The following is a 25,534-nucleotide window of genomic DNA, read 5'->3' on the forward strand; positions in this document are numbered from 1 at the left end:
AGCCATCTAGGCTGCTGATGAGGCCTGGAGAAAGAGAGAGGCGGATCCTAATCCAAAGCTGCTGTGGAGGCTGCAGATCAGGCCTGGAGATAGGCCTGGAGATGTTGACTGGCATAGAAACTAGCCAATCAGAACCAAATCTGGGTGACCTACAAGGAGCCAAAGGTTGCCTAGGAGGTGAAGCTTTTGACACTGACTGGCATAGAAACTGATCAATCAGAACCTAATCTGGGTAAATTGCAAAGGTACAACCTAAGGTGCGGGCTGAGGAGGAGTTTTAAGAGCAATAGCTGTTTGTATAATGTGCAAGAAAGCAGTTCAAATTTTTAATGACTGGTTTGGCAGTACAGTGTGTATGGCTGGCTATCAGTCTAGATATAGGGCTTATGTATTTTTGTCTGCCAAGAGCATCTCCCACTGCTGAAAAAGGCTTTTTCCCCCATTTAAGCAATGTTATCCTATCAATCTATCTATACTACTAAAAGGGTAATATGCTAATAAGACCGGGTCAACTGGCCATATTCTGGACGTCCAACTTCCTTCTGGACAAAGCCATGTTGGTGGGGGCCAAGGCAGATGCAGTTAGGAGCGATCAGGTCAGCAGGAGAGAGAGTTGGGGCGAGATCAGGCCAGCAGGGGTTAGGGGCAATCAGACCAGCAGGGGAGGGTAGTGGGGAGCAACCAGGCCAGCAGGGTAGAACTGTTGGGGGCAAAATGGCCAGCAGGGGAGGACAGTTGGGGTGAGATCAGGCCTGCAGGGGAGGGCAGTTAGGGGTGATCAGGACAGCAGGCAGAGAGGTTAGGGGCAATTAGGCAGGCATGCAGGGGAGCGATTAGGAGCCAGAGGCCCAGATTGCGAGAGGGATGTCCAATTGCAGAGGGTGCAGGCTGGGCTGAGGGAAACCCTCCTGTGCATTAATTTCATGCACTGGGCCTCTAGTATTATTATAAATAAGCAGAAAAATTTATAATATATAAATTATAATACATTATAAATTATAAACAAAAAATCTTTTTAATTTTTAATATGAACAATAAGAAACAACTTACATGTCCAAAACCAAAAATTGATTATAAAAACAGTGTTGCTTTCAAATGCTAAAATACCATGTAGCCATTTAAATGGTCGTAGAGAAGTGCATTCATGGTATAGAAAAAATGTTCAAGAGTGCCAGGAACCAGGAACAGGGAAACAAAACCTAACATTGTCACTGGAGATAAAATGTAAAAAGAGCTAGCCGACCTTGATGGCTCTGAATGGTCAGAGTTTAAAGCTCTAGTTGAGATAGTGGTGCTTGAGGCAACTTTAATTTGTTAATCATATGTAAATGTAAGTTGATTTTCTGCTGTTGGAACTTCCTCCTTAAGAGATGTCTTTGTTTCAGAATCTCAATAAAAGGAATGGTAAAAGGCCAGAGAGGGGTTAGTCTTCCCACTAGAGGTAGACTTCCCGCCTGGCCCCCATTTTCCCAAATTAACTCTTTTCCAGTCTCTCTCTTCATTTTAGTGTGCGGCCTTCTCCAGGAACCGAACCCTGAGTGGGCCCTGAACCACGTGGGTCGTGTTAGGGATCCCACTCATGAGACCTTGCTGAGTTTTTAAAAGGTAAATTAAACAATATGCATTGTATTTTGTCATTTAAACAAATATTTACAGGTCATAGAAACAAAACTAGAATGTGGTTTACCAAAATTTGATAGTATTTCTCTGGCATAATTATGATATTTTTATTTTTTTCAATTTATCTATATCTTATGGATCTTTTTACTTTTACAACGAACATGTATAATACATTTATTTATTTATTTACTTACTTACTCGTTTATTTTTACAAAGCCAGGGCACAGATTGTAGCCTTTAAAAAAGCATTTTATTTTAAAAAGAAGAAAATTCCCGCTAGAAATGGCTGCTGGTCAGCCAACTTCAGAGAGAAAGGAAGACATAATCTAAGAAGCCCATCGGTGGCAGAGCATGACCTTCACCAAAACCTTCAGGGAACTGGGTCTTTGGAGCAAGCTGAGGATTCGGTGCTCTGAAAATGGAGAAATAAAAGAATTAAACGTTTAAACTTGCACTTCTATTGGTTGAGGGGTAATTTCTCTTTACAGTATTCCAGCTCATAAATGAAGAAAGAATGATAGAATTAGAATGTCACTACTTTGCAAATCCTTAATAAAATAACAGATTTAGATGATGACCATCAGTGGCCGCTAACATTACAAAACACAAAGGCACCCAACATAATGTGCTCTCAGATGGAAGTGCCCAAAACCACCTCTGAGGTGTTTTGCCAAAACTCTAAGCTGTATCAGATCAGATCTCAACCCAACTACCCTTTCTGAGAAAACACAGGGACACAAGAATATGCTGAATTGCCATCAGCCATATCAGCCAAATACAGAGAGGGGGTGTTATGCAGGATGGGATTGGATAAGGGGGCACAGATCCCAGAAGATCTAGGACATGGATTGGTTAGGGCCTTGGTCGGCAAACTGCGGCTCGCAAGCCACATGCGGCTCTTTGGCCCCTTGAGTGTGGCTCTTCCACAAACTACCACGGCCTGGGCGAGTCTATTTTGAAGAAGTGGCGTTAGAAGAAGTTTAAGTTTAAATTTTGGCTCTCAGAAGACATTTCCATCACTGTGCTATTGATATTTGGCTCAGTTGACTAATGAGTTTGCCAACAGCTGGGTTAGGGGAAGGACCCAATACAGGAAGCCCCTGCAGGCCTGAGAAACTGACTGGCTAGTTTCAAAAAGCACCTGGTCCTGCCCTGCCCGGCGGGCGTGGCTCAGGGGGGGAGCACTGGAGGTTACATAGGAACCAGGAGTCACGATTGGATTCAGTCAGGGCACATGCCTGGTTGCAGGCTCCATCCCGAGGGGGGGGGGGGGGGGGCGGCGGGAGGGGGGGAGCAGAAGACAGCTGATCCATGATTCTATCTCATCACTGTTGTTTCTCTCTCTCCCCCTCTCCCTTCCTCTCTGAAATATATATATATATATATATATATATATATATATATATATATATATATATATTTTTTTTTTTTTTTTAAGTGCCTAGTCCTTCCCAAGCTTAAAGCAGCCGCCCGGGCGCACAGCAGGCCACAGGAGTCCAGCGGGGCCTCGCCGGCTGGCCGGCCAGGACTGAACTGCATGAGCCCATGGCACAGGGTTTCTGGGTCTGATGAGGAGGCTGGGCTTTTTCCAGAGCAGGACAGACAGCTGAGACCTGGGGGCATTTATTTCAATCCCAACGAATCTACCACTAACTCTCCCCCTCCCAGGTGAGGTCCCAGAAATGCTTTTCTTACGACTCCGTGAAAAGACCCCCTTTCCATCAGCAACAGAGCTATGGACAAATTTTTTGTGTGATTATGTTTTTGCTTTTTAAAAATTGTGATAATATCGTGATTATGTTTTGTTTTTAACATTTAAATGTTTACAGGTAAGATGATATGATGTTGTGTAGGTAGAGAAATAGTTTTCTAAATTTTTCTGGCTGGACTAGTAATCAAATTAACATGAGACAGATTAACAGGATACAATTACCAAATATAGCGTAGCTCCTGCCCTTCTCTCCCTGGCTGTGCTGCCTGACTCCTGGCGTGTGGGGCTCAGCGCTGTGTGGACCCCACTCGCCGTGTACCCACAGACTCCAACTCGCCTGGGGCCCTGCCGCTCAGCTCCACCAGGGAACAGAGCATTGCTTTTTGCTCTGCTGCAATGCTCTCCCAGCTTCACCTTTTCCAGGACTAGTCTGAGGGAAATGGGACTTCGCAAATGGAGGACTGTAATCCCACTCAAATAAAGGTTCCCACCACATCTCAGCCTCCTCTGGGAACTCAGGAAAGCCCTATTCGGGCGGCACCCGAAGAACCACTCCCACTAGCAAGGCTCCGGAGCACTGCGCTGCACTTCCTCCCTCTCCTGCAGGCGGTCCTTCCTGCCTTTTAAACCGGGGTGCGGGCCAGGCTGCATTTTGGAGCGCAGTTTTAAACAGTTGGGTAACAAACAGAAAATGGGAGAGGGACTAAGACCCAAAGAAAGGCCTGTGAGAGTGGCAGCAACCACCGGGCCAGTGCAGGAGCAGGAGGGAGGGAGCAAGAATCAGCTTCTCCTGAGGAGTTTCCAGGGCAGGCTTATTCAGGTCCAAACTAGTTCTTTTGTTTTTCTATTAGTGTATTAGTGTACAATTTAAGTTTGATGCACTTACTTCAAAACTACATATTGTACCCCTGACCGGTTTGGTTCAGTGGATAGAGCTTCGGCCTGTGGACTAAAGGGTCCCGGGTTTGATTCTGGTCAAGGGCATGTACCCTGTTTGCCAGCACATCCCAGTAGGGAGTGTGCGGGAGGCATTTGATCTATGTTTTTCTCTCATTGATAATTGTAACTCTATCCCTCTCCCTTCCTCTCTGTAAAAAATCAATAAAATGTATATTTTTAAAAACTACAGATATATATATATATATATATATATATATATATATATATATGTATGTATGTATATGTATATATATATATATCATAATAAAAGTGTTCTTATAATACTTGAGAACAGCCTTAAGGAACCATTAGTATTACAAAATAGGTAATAAAACATTTCTGGAAAATGAAGCTTTGGATTTTTTACTTGGGTTTTTAAATGTCTTAGACAAACAAGTCCTCTGCCACAGTAAATTCTTCACAAACAGCCCTAGCTGGTGTGGCTCAGTGGACAGAGCATGGGCGCGGACTGAAGGGTCCCGCGTTCATTGCAGGAAAGGGCACAGGCCCAGGCTGCGGGCTCAATCCGCAGGGGGAGCGTGTAGGAGGCGGCGATCAATGATTCTCTCTCATCAATGTTTCTCTCTTCTCTCCCCCTTCCGCTCTGAAAGCATACAAAAATTAAAAATAAAACGCTTTAAAAAAAAGTTGCTCATGAGCATCCTCTGAGTGGTTTACACAATCCCGCTCCCACGCCTCGCGGAGAAGCTTCCTGTTTCTCGGCGGTCACGTACCCGTGGCTTCCGGGGCCCCGGGGCCCCTTGCACAAGGTGGCCGGGCACGGCGCCTGCGCGCAGGCCGGCCGTGGCTGCCGCCAGCTCCCGGTCCGCGGCTCCCGCAGCCCACGGCCCCCCGACGCCGCCCCGCCCGTAGCCCCGCCCCCGCCCCCGCCCGTAGCCCCGCCCCCAGTCACCGGGCCCCTGGGCTTCTCCTGTAGCCCCGCCCCCTCCCGTCCACCCATCCTGCTCCACTCCGCGTGCGCATGCGCTGCGCCCGCCCAGCGTCCGCGCTCTCCCGCGGCCGCGGACGCAGGCCCTCGCTCCTCCGCTTCCCCGTCGCCGGGGCTCCCACAGGCCCGGCGCTCCTCCTGGCTGGCGGGGCCATGGCGCGGCGGCCCGAGGCGGGCGGCGCGGGCCGCGGTGCGCTGGCGCTGCGGGCGCTGCTGGCGCTGGCCCTGTGCGCGCCGGGCGCCGGCGGCCAGGCGCTGGAGTGGTACTCGGCCGTGGTGAGCCTGCAGTACGTGGACCGGCACACCAACCGGACCTTGTGCAGCGTCTCGGAGAGCAGCCGCTTCGGCGACAGCTCCCCCAAGGAGGGCGCGCTGGGCCTGGTGGGCGTCCCGCGCGCCGCGGACGGCGACCCTGCGGGCTGCGCGCCCGGCACGCGCTTCGTGGTGCCCGCGCCGGGCGGCCGCGCGGCCGCGCCCTGGGTAACCCTGGTGGCGCGTGGGGGCTGCGCCTTCAAGGACCAGGTGCTGGCTGCGGCGCGGAGCAACGCCTCGGCGGTGGTGATCTACAACGAGGAGCGCCACGGGAACCTCACCGGGCCCCTGGCCCACGCGGGTGAGCGGGCTGGGCTCGGGCGGGCGGTCCCGGGCTCAGGGAAGCCCTGGCCTTGCTGGGCGCCGTTAGGAGGGCGCCAGCCTGCCTACAGGTACCTTCGCCTGGCCCTTTCCCGAGGCCGTGGTGGGGGCGAGAGAAATTAAAATCCGCAGGGCGGAGTGTGGTTCTAGCCGGAGCCTCCTGACTGCTCGCCGCGGTCCCCTTCCAGCCCGCGCCCCCGAGCCGGGCGGCAGGGCCCTGCGCTTCCCCGGGCACTGCGGGGCGGGCGCCCTTCCCCAGCACAGGGTGCTCGGTAGCGCCGGTTTCCTGACTGTGAAAACACGTCTGAGCATTCCCAACTGAGCCGGGACCTCGGACTCACCTCTGAGCCGGAAAGTCTGGGCTTAGTTTGGGTGTGTTGTCTCACTCACTAAATGGAAGGCTAGGGCACTGGCTTGACTACCAATCAGATTCGTTTAGCCTTGAGTTTAGATGAAATTTTTAATGCCGGGTTGATTCAAGAAAAGATCTTGCTTTTTGCCAGGTGAGCCTTCCTACTTACACTCACTCCCCAGGGCAACAGGTTGCATCTTCAAGAAGTAACGATCGTTTAAAAGTCTTTTGTGAGGTATCTTCAGGACTGGATCCGCTGCCTTGAACCAGTACGCAGCAGAACTGTTTTTTCTGTTCTTGCAAGATCATGACTCATTCTGAATTTACTGTTATTAAAATCTTTTAAAGTTTCTGCTACTTCTGCAACTTTTTCATTCTGTTTTGGCTTTCTGAAAGCAAGTTTCGAACCTGACAATAAAGCGAAGTCAGGAAAGTGTCTTTGGATTTGCCCTACGGTAGCGGAGTGGTGGGAACGGAAGTCAGCTGAGAGGAGGAAGTGGACACAGGTTGCTGGAAGGGTGTGGGAGGGGCTGAGGCTGGGGGGAGCTGGCCCGGAGGGCTGGAGGGCGAGCATTGGCAGTGGGAAGGATGGTCTGCAGGAGATGGGCTGGAGAAGAGGAGTCGCAGAGGAGGTCTCGGAGAGATGGTGTCCAGGACACTGTGAAGGGCTTGACCTCAGATAGTAGAGGCAAAACTCAGTTGCAAAAAAAAAGGAAGTGGGTTTGGAGAGGAAGTGGAGACGGCCATTTAGAGGATGGGCAGTTATTCCAATGATTACAAATCTATCCAGTTGTCATTGTACCCAAGCCTCAGTCTACAACATCTTAATGTGGCCATTTTCTTTCTGGTGGCAGGCCCATCAGCCTGCAGTTTCCTAAGTCTGCATTGTTTTAAAATATGTTTCATTGGTTTCAGAGAGTAAGGAAGAGGGAGGGAGAGAGACGTCAGTGATGAGAGAATCACAAACTGGCTGCTTCTGCAGAACCCCCACTAGGGATCAAGCCCGAAACCTGGTCATGTTCCCTGACCAGGAATCGAACCATGGCCTCCTGGATCACAGGTCACCACTCATCCACTGAGCCACACTGGCGGGACTTATATCTGCACTTTTTTATAAGGCACTCCCATCTTTCCAGACTAACAGGACTGGTCCTAACTGTGGTTCAGCAACCTTGCTTGTATTATTGACATACAGTTTATCCAGGCCCAGGAAAACACTTCTTATTTTAACTCTTCCTCTAGTAAGCCTTTGTTCCCATTCTCAAAGTCCATTCCAGCCTTGCTGCTGTGAGAATAATTCTGTTTGAGACAATGATGAAGGAGCAGCAGTTTTTTAATGTGTGACAGTACCTGTGCTCAGGCCTCTATCCAGCGGCAGCCAGCCGGCAGTCCACCAGCCACTGGTGGTCCATGAGGTCCGAAAGGTCGGCAACTGCTGGTCTAGGGCAGCACATAACCCTCCTGACAGCCCTTTGCCAACGAGGAAACTAACATTCAAAGAATGTAAATGACTGGCCCAAAGCAGCAAGGTGATGGAAGGTCAGACCATTCTATGTTGTGAGAGGGCCTGTCCTGGCATTACAGGATGTTTAGCAGCATCCCTGGCCTCTACCCACTGGTGGGTGACAACAAGTCTCCAGATATTGCCAAGTGTTGGGGGGGCAGGGGTGCGCGCAGGAGGAGGAGTGGGGATGACTAAATCATCTCCAGCTTTTTGCACCACTGGCTTAAAAGGAGATGACCAGTTTGGGAGCAGTGTGACTAAGGGATTAAACACAAGAGAAACTAGAAGAGAATCCAGTTGGACTGCTGGGCTAGTCCAGTAGAAGTGTAAGGCCCAGTATCATGGTGACTGTAAAGATGGAAAAGAAGGACCCTCACAGAACTTGATCCAACTGTGGGCAAGGGTGGAATATATCATGACTGTTTGAGAATGGGATAGAATTAAAATGGAATGAATGTAATTAAGTCAGAAGAAGCAGTTGTGACAAACTTGTATCTGAAATGTTACTTGAAGGCAATGCAGATTTAGGCTTCTAGTATTTTGTTCGAATGAGGCTAGAGCCAGTAAAAACCTTGGGTTTTTACGCAGTGCTCCTGTGTAACCCTGGTGTGAGACAGCACCGGTGGAGATGGCCACTTCTCAAATTGAATCATGAGAGTCTCAGCGAGAATTTCTTCAGTTTTTCTAAACATGTTGCTTGATTCTATTAGAATTCAGTATAAGACATTTTGGGTTTATATCAATATTATAGTGTGGCTCTAAAATAAATCATGACTTTAAAGTAATTACCTGTCAGAACAGCTATAAGAAGGGTTACACTAATGCCCAGAGTGGATGCCCTTTAGCAGATGGGTACTGAACCAAGTATTGTGTCTTCTCAGAGACAGAAATACGTACGACATATGCCTGCTTTGAGGAGTTTGTGCCTAGTGAGAGCAATAAGCAACAATGAAGACATTGCAAAGATGGTAGAAGTCAGTTTGAACATGATCAGTAAAAATTGATACAAGTCAAATAATTGAAATGAAAGTTTTTATACAGTACTAGAGGCCCAATGCACAAAATTTATGCAAGAGTAGGCTGTCCTTCCACCCCCCACCCCTGCTGCCGGCACCGGCTTCCCTCTTCGGGGCGATCATGGGGTGATGGCCAGGCCCCTGACCAATCACATTGCACCTGCCTTGGCTGGCCTTGTGCCAGTGGGTGTCATAGCGTGGGTCCCAGATGGTTGTCTGAAAGGTCATCTGGTCAGTCATTTGCTGTTCAATAATTAGCATATTACACTTTTATTATAGACTAGAGGCCAGGTGCATGAAGTTCATGCACAGGAGAGGGGGTGTCCCTCAGTTCACCCTGCACCCTCTCCAACCCCTAAACGGACAGTTGGACATCCCTATCACAATCTAGGACTGCTGGGTCCTAACTGCTCTCCTGCCTGATTGCCCCTAACCACTTCTGCCTGCCATCCTGATCACCCCTAACCATGCTCCTGCCAGCCTGATCGACATCTAACTGCCCTCCCCTGCTGGCCTGGTCACCCCTAACTGCCCTCCCTTGCTGGCCTGGTCACCCCCAACAGCCCTCCCCTGCTGGCCCGGTCACCCCTAACTTCCCTCCCTTGCTGGTTTGGTTGCCCCTAACTGCCCTCCTCTGCTGGCCCAGTCACCCCCAACTGCTCTTCCCTGCTGGTCGATCATCCCTAACTTTTCTTCCTTGCCAGCCTGGTCGCCCCTAACTGCTCTCCTCTGTAGGCCTAATCACCCACAACTGCCCTCCCCTGTTGGCCATCTTGTGGCGGCTATCTTGTGTGTTGGAGTGATGGCCAATTTGCATATTACTTCTTTATTATATAGGATTGGCCTTAGTGTAGTTACTGGCAGTTAATAAGTTGGATGATTCTTTAGCTGAAATCTTGGTATGGCCTTTTAGGATTGGTGCTTTCATTCTGTTGATAGTTGTTTACTAAATTCCAAGTATGGCAAGGCTTAGAGCTGTGAGCTGTGTTTGGGGAAGAGGCCATAGTAGGGGTGGAGGGAGATGACAAAGATCTGTAAGAAGTCTTTAAATTTCCCCCAACTTGCTGGCTCAGCTGATTATGGCATCATCCCATACACCAGAAAGGTTGCAGGTTTGATTCCAGGTCAAGGCATATACCTAGGTTGTGGGTTCAATCCCTAATTGGAGCATGTATGGGAGTCAACTTATCAATGTTTCACTCTCTACATCGATGTTTCTCTCTCTTCCTCCCTCCTTCTTCTCTCTCTCAAATCAATAACCATATCCTCAAGTGAGGATTTAAAAAAAAAAAGTCTCTAACCTTAGAGAGATGCATTTTGTGTTTGCAGATCACAATAATCTTTTATGAATAACACATTTTTTTATTTTCTATAATTCTTATTTTTCAGTTACAGTTGACATACAATAATATGTTCATTCCAGATGTACAACCCAGTGATTAGACATTATATAACTTTCTAAGTGATCATGCTGATAAGTTTCATACCTAATTGACACCATACATAGTTATTAGAATATTATTGACTATATTCCCAATGCTGTACTTTATGTCTCTTTTCTGATACTACCAATTTGTACTTCTTAATCCTTTTATCTTTATATCCATCCTCCAAATCTCCTCCCTGGTAACTATCAAAATGTTCTCTGAATTTCTGAGTCTGTTTCTGGTCTGTTTGTTCATCTATTTTGTTTTTTAGATTCAAATGTTGATAGATACATGTTTGTTGCCATTTTATTCTTTTTCTTCTTCAAGAAGACTTTAACATTTCATGTAATGTTGGTTTTGTGGTGATGAACTCCTTAAACTTTTTCTTGTCTGGGAAGCTCTTTATATATTCTTCAGTTCTAAATTATAGCTTTGCTGGATAGAGAAATCTTGGTTGTAGGTCCTTGCTTTACATCACTTTAAATCAGTTCCTTCTGGCCTGAAAAGTTTCTGTTGAAAAGTCAGCTCACAGTCTTATGGGATCTTTCTTGGAGAAAACTAACTGCTTTTCTCTCGCTTCTTTTAAGATTATCTTTGTCTTTAACCTTTGGCATTTTAATTATGTGTGTTCGTGTGGGCTTCTTTGGTTTCATCTTGTTTTGGACTCTGAACTTCTTGGGCCTACATTTCACCAGACTAGGGAAGTTTTCCAACATTATTTTATTTTTTATTTTTTTTATTAATTTTTTTTTCAGAGGAAGGGAGAGGATAGAGATTTGGAAACATTGATGAGAGAGAAATATCCATCAGCTGTCTCCTGCACACTTCCTACTGCAGGCTAACGCTCTATCCACTGAACCAAACTGGTTAGGACCCAACGTTATTTTTTCAAGTAGGTTTTTAATTTATTGCTCTTTCCTCCTCCTGGCATCACCATTTTGTGAATGTTGGTATGCTTGAAGTTGTCCCAGAGGCTCCTTATACTATTCTTTTTTTATTATTATTCTCATTTTTTGGATTTTTTTTGTTGTTCTGATTGAGTGTTTTTTGCTTCCTTGCCTTCCAAATATCTGATTTGATCCTCTGTTTCATCTATTGTATTATTGATTTCCTATATTTTTTCATTTCAGTTCATGTATCCTTCATTACTGACTGGTTCTTTTTTGTGTTTCTAGTTCCATGTTTGTTGTTGTTAATATATTTTATTGATTTTTTTTACAGAGAGGAAGAGAGAGGGATAGAGATTTAGAAACATCGATGAGAGAGTGATAATCATTGATCAGCTGCCTCTTGCACACACCCCTTACTGGGAATGTGCCCGCAACCAAGGTATATGCCCTTGACCAGAATTGAACCTGGGACCTTTCCATCCATTGGCCGACACTCTATCCACTGTGCCAAACTGGTTTCAGCTCTAGTTCCGTTTTTATGTTTCCTATATCTTTATTGAAATTTTAAGTTCATCTACTTTTTTCTTAAGTTCATTGAGCACCCTTATAACAAGTGTTTTGAACTCTCCACCTGGCATATTGCTTGTCTCCATTTTGTTTAGTTCTTCTGGAGTTTTGTCCTGTTCTCTCATTTGGAACATGTGTCTTTGTACCCTCATTTTGGCAGCCTCCCCGTTTGAATCCATGTGTCGGTAGAGCTGCTGTCTCCCAGGCTTGATATAGGGGACTTATGCAGTCAGTGTCCGGTAGTAGAGCCCAGGGGCACAGTCTCCCCAGTCTCCAAGCTGGGCACTCCAGGTGCACCCTGTGAGGGCTGTGTACACCTTCCTGTTGTAGTTGAGCCTTGATTGCTTTTGGCATGTCAACGGGAGGGATTTACTCCCAGGCCAGTTATCTGCCAGGACTGCCTATGACCACCATGGAGGATCAGCTGTGCAGGAGCTGGCCCCACAGAATAGAACTTAGCAGGGCTCTCGTGCCTGCTAAGTCTGCCCCTAGAATGTGGTGCTTATGGAGGTGGTTGGTGGTACTTCAATGTGGTCTGAATCTCAGACCTCCCAGGAGGTGCAGGCCAAGGTCAGCCGCCACCTTTGCCCTGCTTAGAGCCACCCATCAGGACCTGCAAAGCAGTCTGCAGATGGCTGCTACTTATGCTGGACTTGGAGGTGCCCAGGAGAGACCAAGCTACAAACTAAGACCACTGTCACTAGTGCCAGGTCTGGGGCAATGTAGTGAGAGCTATGAGGCACACCAAGGCCAGATGCTGCTTGTTTGAGAGATTTTAAGAAAGTCTGAGCATGAGCCAAGACAGGCCATTTGTTTGAAAAAGCCAATGAAAATAGATCAGGTAGACCCACAAGTTGGATGGAGCTTCAGGGCCTCACCATGGTGGGGCAATAGCTTTAGCTAAGTTGATGGAGGTCCAGTTATGGTGCCCACCTGCCAGCTCTGTCAGGAAGGGCTCATCAAAGGAACTATGGCCCCTGCCAGCATTTCTGTCTGGAGAAAAGCTGCCCCTCCAGCTTTCACTCTGGTGCTGGACAATTTAGTTTCTCCCTGCATTTCCTGATACCCCAGTGCTGAAGCTCAGGAGTGAGTCCTAATAAGTGCGTGTGCTGGCCCTTTAAGAGGAACTGCCTGCAACTCCAGCAGCCTCTGTCTCACTTAGCCACATTCTCTGCAGGTTTTTACAGCCCAGAGTTATGGGAACTTCTCTTCCTGGCATTGGAGCCTTGGGCTGAGGGGACCTAGTGTGGGGCTAGGACACTTCAACCCTGAGATACCTCTCCTGATTTTATCAGCCACACATAGGTGTGGTACCAGCCTCGCTCATTCTGCATCACTTCCCTCCCTACCAGTATCAGTGTGGCTGCTTCTTCAAATCCTTAGTTGTAGGAATTCTGTTCAGCTAGATTTCAGGTGGCTCTGAGTGATGGCAGTTCTGCAGTTCTGTTGTAATTTTGTTGTGATTTTGAGAGGATTCAAATACTGTCTCAGCCTAAACAGATAAATTCTTGATGACCTTTAATGCTCACTCCCACAAACAATCTAAAAATTTAGCTTTGAATTTATACGTATTTTGGTGCTATAACAAGACAGAAATGGCAGCTGGCAGCTTCATAGAAGGTGGAATTAATTAGGACAGTTCGCCGGCACTGGTGTGGCTCAGTGGATAGAGCGTCGGCCTGCGGACTGAAGGGTCCAGGGTTCGATTCTGGTCAAGGGCATGTACCTTGGTTGCGGGCACATCTCCAGTGGGGGATGTGCAAGAGGCAGCTGGTCGATGATTCTCTCTCATCGACGTTTCTGGCTCTCTATCCCTCTTCCTCTCTGTGAAAAATCAATAAAATATATTTAAAAAAATAATAATAATTAGGACAGTTTGAAGAAAGATTGCGTTTTGAAGGACAAGTTCAGATGATAAAGTGTCTCTGGGCATGTGTGGTGTGAGGTAGGGGTGGCAAAAGGCTAAATGATTGAAATAAAGTAATGCATTTAGGAAAATTACAGAGTTCTCAGCAAGATTGTTAAGTAATATATTCACTAAATACAAAAAAAAATTTTAAGCAAGCCAAATTATTGAAAACATAACTTAACATTCCAGGGAGAGAACTGCATTTGTTTTGGGGTCCACTTCACTCTGACCCAACTTTAAAACTGTAAAATAGCTTCAAATTGCAGAGACATTTACATTTCTATTTAGTGAACTATTTCCCCTTATTGGGTCATTTCAACTATAATGCCAGAAGATAAGCCAGTTTTTCAGACGGATTCATTCAGAAACCCTTCTCTGGGGTCATCACTGTTTGATGCTGGGCTACAAAACTAATAAATGAGAACAGGTAGTACTGGTCTAGTGAGGGAAAGAGACCTATAAAGAAATTATAATAGGTATGTAAAAAGAAGCATATCTAAGAGGCTTTGATACATTGCATACTCAAAGGGGTAGATGGTACTGAAAGCCTTAGATTGAGCTGATGTGAAGTCGCCAGGTTAAGGGGAAAAGGTGGAGAGAGTATAGAAGTTTAAGTTTTTGGAAAAAGAAAACCTTAAAAGTTCATGGAGTTTTCTTGCTAGAGCTTTAAAATGTATTCCTTGCTGCCTGAATTAGTTTTCTAGAACAGAAACCTAATCTACTACTTTAAATATTTCAGTAGTTCCCATCTCTTTCAATAGAATGTTGAGATCTACTTTAAGTAGTTTCCTTGGGAGGAGAAATGGTACGCTAGACTCAAAGGTAACCCTCTAGAATTTTAAAGCTATTGACTGCAAACCAGATTTTTTTTTTCTTTTTTAAATTTTTTTTTACATTTTGACAAGGTGTAGGAGGAACACAGAAATTTGAAAGGAAATGGCAATGCATCCAATTTTATTTTGGGCATAGAAGAGTTTTGTAGATAATTTGGCTTGCTAAAGAATACTTTATTTGATACTTATTATTATTTTTTCAAGTAGGTTTTTTATTGTGTACTCTGTGAAAGACCTTGTGCTAAAGTGTAAGACAAAAATAAAGCAAACTGCCTGCAGTTCTCCTGTCTGATGCTGATGGGTATAGATTTGGGGCAAGGGTGGAGGAGGGTGGCACAAGATGACTTTCTTGGGCAACGTGACTGATAGCAATGGTCAGGCCTGAGGAAGAAAAGTTGCTCTGAGGCTTTTCTCACAGTGCAGGTGCCTCCTGAGGAGACGCGGTTGTGCAGTTGGGAGTGAGCTGTGAGGTGCTGTCTTAGCCATTGAGGCCCTCGGGAGTAGAGATGCTTCAGGAGCAGGGCAGGGCCAGCACCCTGGGGGTTGTGCAGGCAGTGGCCCAGCTAGTGCATTTTACCAACTGCCCTGCCTCCTGTTTCTCCAAGAACGTCCCAGAAAAGCAAATCACGGGACAGAATGAGTCTTCACTCGGAGTTTTGTTCATTTGAAGTAGTTCTCAGAAGTAGTCTTGTTGATGTAATTACAGTCTACACAGAAAACAGGTTAGCCTTCATCCTAGACACAAAACACTTTTTAAATTATTTCTTTTAACTCGCTAAACTAAGATTGATTTCCTAGGTAAAAATTTCAGGTTCTGTGACAGTGTTTTCCATTCAGGGATCCTGCTCATGATGAGTGTGAGTCGCCGCACCCCTCTCCCATCTGATCTTAGGTGTGGAAGAACCTCTCTGCTCTCAGTTCTTTTTTCACCTCTCATTCATTCATTTGTTTGTTTATTCAACAAACATTTACTATGTGCCAGCTTGTATGTGAGGTGCCAGAGTTCTTGTCCCAGCCTTACATAGGGATCAGCAATCTGGAGAAAGGAGCTGCACATAGATTCAAGAAAGAGTCCAAAAAATGAAAGATAATTTTGAAAGGCATTGGGGGTCAGAGGATCCAGCTAAAGGAGCTGGAAGACTACCCCTTGTCTAAGGACCCCATGTTATTTATTAACACAATCTCTCCTAAGGCAAGGTGGAGACATACACTTCAAAGGGTAAGGTTTCAAAGGGTAGGGTTCAGAAGCATGGTCAGTTTGGGGAATAGCCTACAGCTGTTCAGGTGTTTGGCCAACAGGAGGCAATAACATGCCCTGAGCTGTGTGGCAGCGGACAGTCCTATTCAGGTTTGGGAGAAGTGCCATTTAGCCGTTCCAACAGATAATTACATTTGACTCAACCCTTGTTGAGCTCCCCAAGCTTCACCAACCTTTTGGTGAAACTCTTGTAATTATGACATGCTGGAAGTGGGCACGAGGATAATGACTGGTCCAAACTGGACCAGTTACCATCCCAAATATGTTTTTATGATGGTTTCACAGCCTGGGGGTTTCACACTTTCCTTTGCTTGTAACCTTTCCTGTCCTCCACGATGTAACCGAAATGCCTGTCTCCCCAGGTAAAACGTACCTCCATTTCTGCAGTTCTGTTTCCCACTTTTCTTTTTAAACAAGTGGCAGTTCAAAATAGAAAATCCTCCTCTCCGTTTTGTAGCTGAAGACACATTCTCAGAGAAGATGGATTCTCGTGACCCGGACAGTAGTAGCAGAATGAAGTTGAACCCATGGGGGCTATGGCCCCCATGACGGTACAGGTCTGATTTTTCCAGACCTGGCCTTTCCGGGTGCTGGCGACACCGGCAGCTCTTAGGACTTCCAGCCTCCTCTGTAAGGTGACGGTGTGCCTTCTCCGCTTCGAGTGAGATGTGAGCGGGAAGCGCCGGGTTTGTCTGCGCTCTCACCAACAGGAGGGCACCGCAGCGGTGCCAGCTGTGCGTGTGGCTTCAGCATGGCAGGGACCGCTTTGTTTCCTGAGTGAAGGTTATGACTGCGGCCGGCCTCCCTGCATTCATGTGTTCCTGAGGCTTCCACAGAGAGGAGTTTTACATAGAGGGCTTCCGCTTGTGCGGTGCCATCGACTACAAGCCGAAGAGCCAGCAAAGTGTTCCTCTCGTGTCTTTCTCAGCCACCAGATGCTCGTCTTCCTGGAGGGGGAACTGCCCGGTGTGTGAGGCCACGCATGTGATGTGAGGAACTGCCCGGTGTGTGAGGCCACGCATGTGAGGAACTGCCCGGTGTGTGAGGCCACGCATGTGAGGAACTGCCCGGTGTGTGAGGCCACGCATGTGAGGAACTGCCCGGTGTGTGAGGCCGTGCAGCGATGCTGTGGGCCCGGCACAGGGCCCGCTCCAGCCCAGCCCTGAGCAGGCTGCCCTCGGTGTGTCAGTAACTGAGCCCATGGCGACTGGATTTGCTCTTAAGATAAAACGGTGTTACTGTGGGTTTCAGCGTAATGCGGAAAACATTATATATGGATTTTTAAATAGTTTTTGAGTAGTAACAGGTGCGCACAGTACAGAATTCTTCCTATGCCAGCTCCTCCCCGGGGCTGCAGTCTCTGGGGCCGCCTTCCAGAGGTGGTCCAGGCCGGCGGCCGCCAGCCTTTCGGCCTCTGGACCGATACGGCCATTTGAGCTCCGGTCCGCACGGTGCTACATGATGCGTGCTCCTCACCGCGGAACTGGGTGCTGTCACACCGACAGCTGCCGCCTCCATCTGTGTGAGGCGCTGTTATGAGCAGCTTTCTGACTGATGGATGTTTAGATTGTGATAGAAAAGACATTGACAATCAATATCTTTATAGATACCTCACGTGTGCATAGGTATGTGTATCTGTGCATTGAGTTCTTGGATGTGGAATCAATGGGCAGGAGACACGGTTAGAAAGTGTGCTGAGACCCATTGCCCTCCAGACCGTAGTAGTCGCTCACCTCAGTGTGTGCATTACTCCTGTCCGTACAGTGTCACACGTTCATCTTGGGCAGTGTTACAGGTGCACTGTTTCTGTCTGTCCCACACTTTTCATGTCTAAAATCCACTTATTGGAGAGAAACTGCAGTTTCTTTTTGAGGTGATAAAAATGGTATGAAATTAGACAGTGAGTGATGCTTTCATACTTTTGTAAATACACTTAAAATCACTGGATCGAGCCCATTAAATAGGGTGAATTTTGTGGCATGGGAATTATATCTTGCTAAAGCTGTTATTTTAAATATAAAACCCATTTGCGTTTCCCTTGTTTCTTTGTCCTTTTTCTTACAGGAAATTCGTTTTTGTTTTGTTTTGTTTCGTTTTTCACAGTTGCCCGTTTGCTCTTTTAATCTTGATTCCTTGTTTTGCTCTTCAGACAGTAGAAATTTTTCATTTTTATATATGGTTAGTCAGAGCCTTTTTTTTTTTTTTTAAGAAAATTTGAAGTGGTTTTTCATACTTGGAAAGGTTTTTCTTCAGTATCATATATATTTAAATCTTTGCTTCTAAATCTGTAGAATTTCTTTTGGCTTAAGTTGTGAGTTAGGGATAATAGCTTTTTTCCTTCAGATGATACTCAATTGTCCCATACTTAATAAATAAAAACAATAATTGGCTGCTTCCTGCACACTCCACACTGGATCAAGCCTGCAACCCAGCCATGTGCCCTTTATCGGAATTGAACCAGAAACCCTTCAGTCCACAGGCCTATACTCCAGCGTTTTTCAACCGCTGTTCCCTCGGCACACTAGTGTGCCGCGAGATGTTGCCTGGTGTGCTGTAGGTGCAGACAAGACAAGAATTTTATAATTTTTCACTATTTTGTTTACTTAATATTTCATAATAAAGTAATTATAAAATACTTTCTTTGTGTTTATTTGATTCCTATTCAAGAGAATTACTTTATATATAGTCAATATAGGCACAGAGTTAAACTTTTTAACATTTTCTAATGGTGGTGTGCCTCGTGATTTTTTTCATGAAACAAGTGTGCCTTTGCCCAAAAAAGGTTGAAAAGCACTGCTATACTCTATCCACCGAGCCAAACTGGCCAGGGCTGAAATTCAACCTTTATCATTTCCTAAATTCTTTTATGTCTTGTGGTCTAAATTCTGGACTTTTTATTCGGCCCCATTCTTGTTATTTCATATGTTACTATCACATATTTTAATAACTTTACATATAAAGACTTGTAAAACACTGTTTAAAAGTTTGCTTTATCATTCTCGATTGTATTTCCCTTAAGTGACACTTTATTTTTATTGCATTAACTTACAGAGATGTTCATGAATTCGATTATTTTACTCCTTTGCTGCTTCTCTTATTGTCTTATTATCTGTTCATTGTCTGTCAGCTCGATCTATAATAATAAAAGCAATTCTAAATGAAACTGTGGGGGCAGGGGCTGAGGCAGAGGTGGTTAGGGGTGATCAGGCAGGCAGGCAGGCAGGCAGGCGGATGAGTTAGGAGTGATCAGTTATGCAGGCAGGCAGGTAGATGAGTGATTAGGGGCTATGCAGTCCCATATTGTGAAAGCGATGTCCGACTGCCAGACATCCTCCGAGGGGTCCCTGATTGTGAGAGGGTGCAGGCTGGGCTGAGGGGACAGCCCCTCCTCTCCATGCACAAATTTCGTGCACCGGGCCTCTAATGTTAAGTGATAGTGATCACAGGAGACATTCTCAGCTTGCCTCCCTTAGTGTAGTGCACATGCTTTAGGCATGAGATAGTAATATTCATACGTGAAATGGGGCTGTGTCGTTCTTTTGCTTGTTTTTTATTACCAAGTTTGGTTCCATTGTCTTAGAACTAATTTTAAATATATTCATTTTTTAAATCAGCTGTGGAACAATTTAAATGTCATTGGTGTTGCTCATCCTGAAGAGGTTTGGTGGCAGAATCCCCATGAGCCCGAGGGGGGCTCTTGTTCTGTGGGGAGGCAGTTCTCACTGACTTATCCTACTTCTACGTAACCCTCTATTTTCTCTTTTGGGACCACTATGTTTTCCTTAAAAATTACCCTTTTATCAAAGTTTTTGGATGGATATGCACGGATGAGTCATAGTATTCTTAAGTTTCTCTTAACTTCTTCTATCTTATTTTGCATTCTCTATATTGATTTCTTTGTTCTTTTTTATAGGAACGGGAAATATAGTGGTCATTATGGTTAGCTACTCGAAAGGAAAAGAAATTTTGGATCTAGTACAAAAAGAAATTCAAGTCAAAATGACCATTCGGGTTGGGACCCGCCATGTCCAGGAGTTCATCAGTGGCCAGTCTGTGGTGTTCGTGGCCATTGCCTTCATCACCATGATGATCATCTCATTAGCATGGCTGATATTTTACTATATACAGCGTTTCCTGTATACTGGCTCACAGCTTGGAAGCCAGGTAATTATGGATAATCCTTTTTAACTTTGCTTTTTAAAAGATAGTTTGTAGGTTTTTTCCATAGATACTGCTTGAAGTTGTATTGGACCTTATTCTTAATTTCATTTTCACTCATAATAGTTAAGTATTGATATGATGCTTTTTCTGCAAATAACTTTTAAATAGAATATATTACACTTTTCTGTTCTGTGGGGAATCAGATATCTTTAAAGCCAGGTCACTTTTTGCATGTTTCGCAAACGTAATGGAATGACAAAGAGGCATGAGGCAGAGGGGGCCTGGTTCTATGGCGCTGCGCAGGGGAGGACAGGGGTGGGAGGGCTTCGGAGCCAGGCTCCCACACCGAGCTTCACGCCCGGGGCCCGGGGCCCTGCTGTTGGAAAAGTCACCCTCCTGACCTGGAGGCAGGAGAGGGTCTTTCTGAGTCATCTTCTGCCTGTTGGCTTGGAAGCCCCTTTCCGACAGGGACGTTAATAGTTGGTAGCCCCATCCTTAGCTTACAACTTTGTAGCCAATATTTAAACACTAGAGGCCAGATGCACGAAAATTCGTGCAAGAGTAGACCTTCCTTCCCCCGGCTGCCGGTACCGGCTTCTCTCTGGCACTTGAGACCCGGGCTTCTCTCCTCTGCCTGCCGGCAGGCACCCAAGACTCAGGCTGGCTTCCTTTGGGCCACCCACAGGCACCCAGGACCCAGGCTTCATCAGAAAGGACGTTCGGAATGACACCCAGAAGACATCCAGTCTAATTAGCATATTACCCTTTTATTATTATAGGTGAGAATTGGAATTGGGCTCTTGTTAGGCATGGAATTGAAAATAGTATCTCCCCCAATTGCAGTTTACATTGAGTATTGTTTTGCACAGCTTAGACAAACATATACTTTATAAAGTGCCCCCCCCCCCCCCCCCGTATTTCTAGCACCCACCTGGCACCATTCATAGTTATCGACAGATATAAAAGGCTAATGTGCTAAGTGTCTGTCCAGCCAGTAGCTGTGTTGCGCACTGACCACCCGGGGCAGACACTCTGCAGGAGCTGCCATTCTCCGGTGACACACCCCGAGACCAGAGAGGAGGGAGCCCAATTCCTCATGGGACCATCGGCCGTGGGTTGTTGCTGGGGCACGGTCGGCCCCGAATCTGGTTTGCTGCTCACTGTGTGCGTTCCACACCCTGTGTGACAGCAGCTCTGAAGAGTGCCCTCTCACATTCGGGACCCCTCAGGGGATCTCAGAGAGCCAGTGTCAGCCCGATCCCCCCGGCCAGGCCAGGCCAGGGACCCCTCGCTCCGCAGATGCCCTTCGAACCACGTCACCCCCCCGGGGCAGCTGGCCAGGGAGAGTCCATGGGAGGTGGGCTCCAGGGCGTGTCTGCCCAGTCCCGCCCCACTGGCCACCTTCTAATTAATTTCCTTCAATGTGCACGAATCCTTGCACCAGGTCACTAATTACTTATATTTCCTATGCTACACTTTGCATCCCCATGACTAGTCTGTAACTACCAGTCTGTACTTCTCAGTCCTATCACCTTTTTCACCCCATGTCCCCCAACCCCCCTTCCATCTGGTAACCCTCGGTCTGTTTTCTGTACCCGAGTCTGTTCTGTATTGTCCTGTAGATTCCACATGTAAGGAAGTCACTTGGTATTTGTCTTTCCGTGCCTGGCACATGTGCAGCAGCATAGCTGGGTCTGGAGGGTGTTGTGCTAAGTGAAAATAAGTATTCTTGATCAAATAGCTCTTAAGTTGTATGTGCTTATTCTGTACATTAAGACAAATGGTAATTTTAAAGTTATTTCATTATAGTCATTTAACTTGGCTTTTTAAATGAATTTCTTCTATAAGCTTCCTTATATTTTATGAGTTTTTTTAAATAATGATTTTACATAAACTTTCAATAATAATAACAATTTTTTTTCTACTTCAGAGCCATAGAAAAGAAACTAAGAAAGTTATTGGCCAGCTTCCACTTCATACTATAAAGCATGGAGAAAAGGTAATATTTTTGTGGTTTGTGTTTTCTGTTTTGTTTTTTGTTGAGACTAGACTATATGTCTGTCTGTGTCTAAGTAAGCCTTTCCAGTCTGCTGTATGCAGTGTCGTGCACATGAAGTTTTAACTAGTTGAATGAATACTAACTCATTTTATATGTGTTCATTTTAGAGCAAGGTTGTCAGAAATAATTCAGTTGCATATGTGATGAGTTTTTCAGACCTAGGACAGCCACTAGCCATACACAGCTAACGTGAATTAAATTAAACCTAAAATTCAGTTCTTTCGCCACATTAGCTACAGTCCGATGCTCCATTAGCCTCAGTGGCTGGTAGTATACTGGACAGTGCTATATGTCCATCATCGGGAAACCTCTGCCTGGTGGTCAGACTTAGATGACGCTAAAGAAGATGAAGAACCTAAAGTTCCTGCCACAGACCCTTGGAAATTTAAATTCATCTTTTTTAATCTGAGACTGTTTATTCTCTCAGCTACCTTGGATATGTATTCTCTCAAACCCCTTGGATATGTGAAAAAGGGAGAAACTGTTTTTAAAAGTACTTTTTTACAAAAGAAACATTTTCACATGGCTAACCCGAGACTTAACAGGATAGAATCATACCCGGTTGAACCATGTTTAGAATAGGACTGGATCTAGAACCTCAGATTTTGGAGGGTAGATTCCTTAAAAGGAAAACATTTGCTAACACAACAGTGTTCATCTTTTTTTTTTTTTAATAAATTTTTATTGTTCATGTTATTACAAATGTTCCTCCCCCTCCCCTCCATTGCTCTCCTCCACCAGGTTCCCACCCCACCCTCTTCCCTTTCCCCACCCCCCATTGTCCTCATCCATAGGTGCACAGTTTATGTTCAGTCTCTTCCCAAATCCTCCTCTCCCCTTTTCCCCAAGAATCGTCAGTTCACTCCCCTTCCATACCTCTGATTCTATTATATTCACCAGTTAATATTGTTCATCAGATTTATTTTTTTAATTTCCTTGGTTTTTAGATTCACTTGTTGATAGTTACGTATTTGTTGTTCATAATTTTTATCTTTATCTTCTTCCTCTTCCTAAATAACCTCCTTCAGCAATTCATATAATTCTGGTTTGGTGGTGATGAACTCCTTTAGCTTTTTTTTATTGGTGAAGCTCTTTATCTGGCCTTCGATTCTGAGTGAGATAGCTTTGCTGGATAGATTATCTTTGGCTGTAGGTTCTTACTGTTCATCACCTTGAATATTTCTTACCATTTCCATCAGGCCTGCATGGTTTCTGTTGAGAAATCAGCTGACAATCGTATAGGTGCTCCTTTATAGGTAACTACCTGCTTTGCTCTTGCTGCTTTTAATGTTCTCTCTTTGTCTTTTGCTCTTGGAATTTTAATTATGATGTGTCTTGGTGTGGTTCTCTTTGGATTCCTTTTATTTGGAGTTCTGTGTGCTTCCTGGACTTGTAAGTCTAATTCTTTCACCAGGTGGGGGAAGTTTTCTGTCACTACTTCTTTCAGTATGTTTTCAATATCTTGCTCTTTCTCTTCTTCTGGGACCCCATAATTCTGATGTTGGTTCGCTTGAAGTTGTCCCAGAGGTTTCTTACATTATCTTCAATTTTCTGGATTCTCTTGTCTTCTTGCTTCTGCGGAACAGTGTCTTCTGGCTCTTTATGTTCCAAATCTTTGACTTGATTCTTGTGATCTTCCATTTTGTTTTTAGGACTCTGTATAATATTTTTATTTCAGACAATGTATTCTTTATTTCTTGTTGATCCCTTATCATTTCTTGTTGATTCCTTATTAATTCTAGTTGATCCCTTTTCATATCCTCATAGGTCTTATCGACCTTTAATAGGAAATTCTTGAAAAACCTTATAAGCGTAGAGTTGAACTCTATATCCAGTCGCTTTTTGTCCTCCATTTCTTTCATTTGTGATCTATTTCCTTGTCTCGGCATCTTCGCAGCTTCCCTGATCGGGCGGGATTTCAGGGTGGAGCCTATAGCCTTGGCTTCCGTCAGCCCCGCCCTATGTGGTTCCTGAGTCTCAGTAATCCCCAGGGTCCTTCAGTACACATTGCAAGCACTTCTGAGAGAAAGGTGCCCTCGATTTTCGCCTGCTACCAAACAGTCTATGCTCTCCCCCAATGAGCCCGGAACTGGGGTTCAGTTCAGTTGGAAGTGGAGTTGGAGGTGGCGTTCAGAGCAGTCCGGAGCTTTTGTCTCCTTCCCACCAGGGCAATCCCGCGGCACAGCCAACCATTCCTTCCGCTGCTCCCCCGGGGTTCCGCCTTACAGCCCAGCTCCCTATGGATGAGCCTGGGTCCCCCAGGTTTGGCCTAGAACTGGGGTTCAGAGCAGTCAGAACTGGGGCCCAGCACAGTCGGAGCTTTTATCTCCTTCCCGCTAGGGAACGCCAGCCATGCACTCAGCCGCCCCTCCTCTCTGGCTCCGTCCTCTCCGTGCGCGCAGCGTGTCTCCGTACCTCAGGCTTTTACAGCTCCTCCGCTCTTCCTTCTGGTTTTCTCCTTGCTTCTCGTTGTAGAATATCCAGTCAGTCGACTTTCCTGTAGTTCTGGGTAATGTCCATTTTATATTTTAGTTGTATTTTATTGAAATTGTTGTGTGCGTCTGCGGCTAGGTGTTTACCTGTGCAGTCATCTTGGATTCTCCCGTGTTCATTCTTTTAATAGTCCATTTTTGTGCCATGAAATGTCGATGACTATGTTGACATAGCTGTCGGTTTGTTCAGTTTTGATCTTCATTTTATCTCACTAAGTTGAGACTCAATCTATTTCTAATCTCACCTTAAAAAAACAAACTGTACTTGTGGTATTTATTTCTTCCTCAGACCTACTTAAAGAATCAAAACAGAAATAACACATTAAATTATAGACCTTTGGTTTGAAAACTTTGGAATCTGATATTAATGGTTTATGTGATGTCTTTCATATTAAGATACTAGAGGCCTAGTGCATGAAGTTTGTGCACTCAGTAGGGGGTGTCCCTCAGCTCGGCCTGTGCCCTCAGGGAATGTCTGACGGACGGCTTAGGTGGGAGCAGGTCTAGGCCGTCAGTCAGACATCTTTAGCACTGCTGAGGAGGCAAGAGAGGCTCCCAGCACCGCTGCCACACTCGCCAGCCATGAGCCTGGTTTGTGCCTGGGCGGCACTCCCCCTGTGGGAGCGCACTGACCACCAGGGGGCAGCTCCTACATGTCATAGCCACTGGTCGACCAGTCAACTGCCCCCTGGTGGTCAGTGCACGCATAGCAAGCAGTTGAGTGGCCTTAGCATACCATTAAGCATATTACACTTTGATTGGTTGAATGGATGACTAGACACTTAGCATATTAGGCTTTTATTATATAGAATTCTGGGGATTATATTGTTGGCTACCATTCCTTCCCTAAAGCGTTCACATTATAGTAGCAGTTGAGTTTTAATAGTTTGTGCAAGGGCTCTTACAGGTGTACTGAACAGAACAAGTTAAAAACATTTCCCATCTTAAAGGTTAAGGTTGGCCTCCAGTTTATAAGCAGGGTCCCTGGGGAGAAAGTCTCCTGTGGTGAAGGCCTGGTGCAGCCCGTGACCAACGGGCACAAGTTCTCGGTGCCTCCCACACTGGGTCTTCCTCTCGCACCCTTACGTGAGAAGACAGATTAATGTGTATAAGTTACTGAGTTAGTATCCTGTTTCTATATAGAACGTTTTGGAAAATATACTTCCATGGACTGAAAGTTGTCAAAATAGTGGTTTAGAAAAGAGGATCCATAT

At 45.7% G+C, this 25,534-nt stretch overlaps 1 protein-coding gene across 2 annotated transcripts in view; it reads left to right on the top strand.

The window, feature by feature from the left end:
* Positions 1–5,261: 5,261 nt before the first annotated feature.
* The window catches only part of RNF149 (ring finger protein 149), a 33,971-nt gene continuing 13,698 nt past the window's right edge, over positions 5,262–25,534 (top strand). For both annotated transcript variants that reach the window (XM_045587296.1, XM_045587295.1), the window contains exons 1-3: positions 5,262–5,832; positions 19,522–19,772; positions 21,700–21,768. In XM_045587296.1, coding sequence (XP_045443252.1) covers positions 5,373–5,832; positions 19,522–19,772; positions 21,700–21,768 — 780 coding nt within the window. In that variant the 5' untranslated portion in view covers positions 5,262–5,372. The remainder of the gene's footprint in view (positions 5,833–19,521; positions 19,773–21,699; positions 21,769–25,534) is intronic.

Source organism: Pipistrellus kuhlii, unplaced genomic scaffold (genome assembly GCF_014108245.1).
Source record: "Pipistrellus kuhlii isolate mPipKuh1 unplaced genomic scaffold, mPipKuh1.p scaffold_m20_p_27, whole genome shotgun sequence".
NCBI classification, from domain to species: domain Eukaryota; kingdom Metazoa; phylum Chordata; class Mammalia; order Chiroptera; family Vespertilionidae; genus Pipistrellus; species Pipistrellus kuhlii.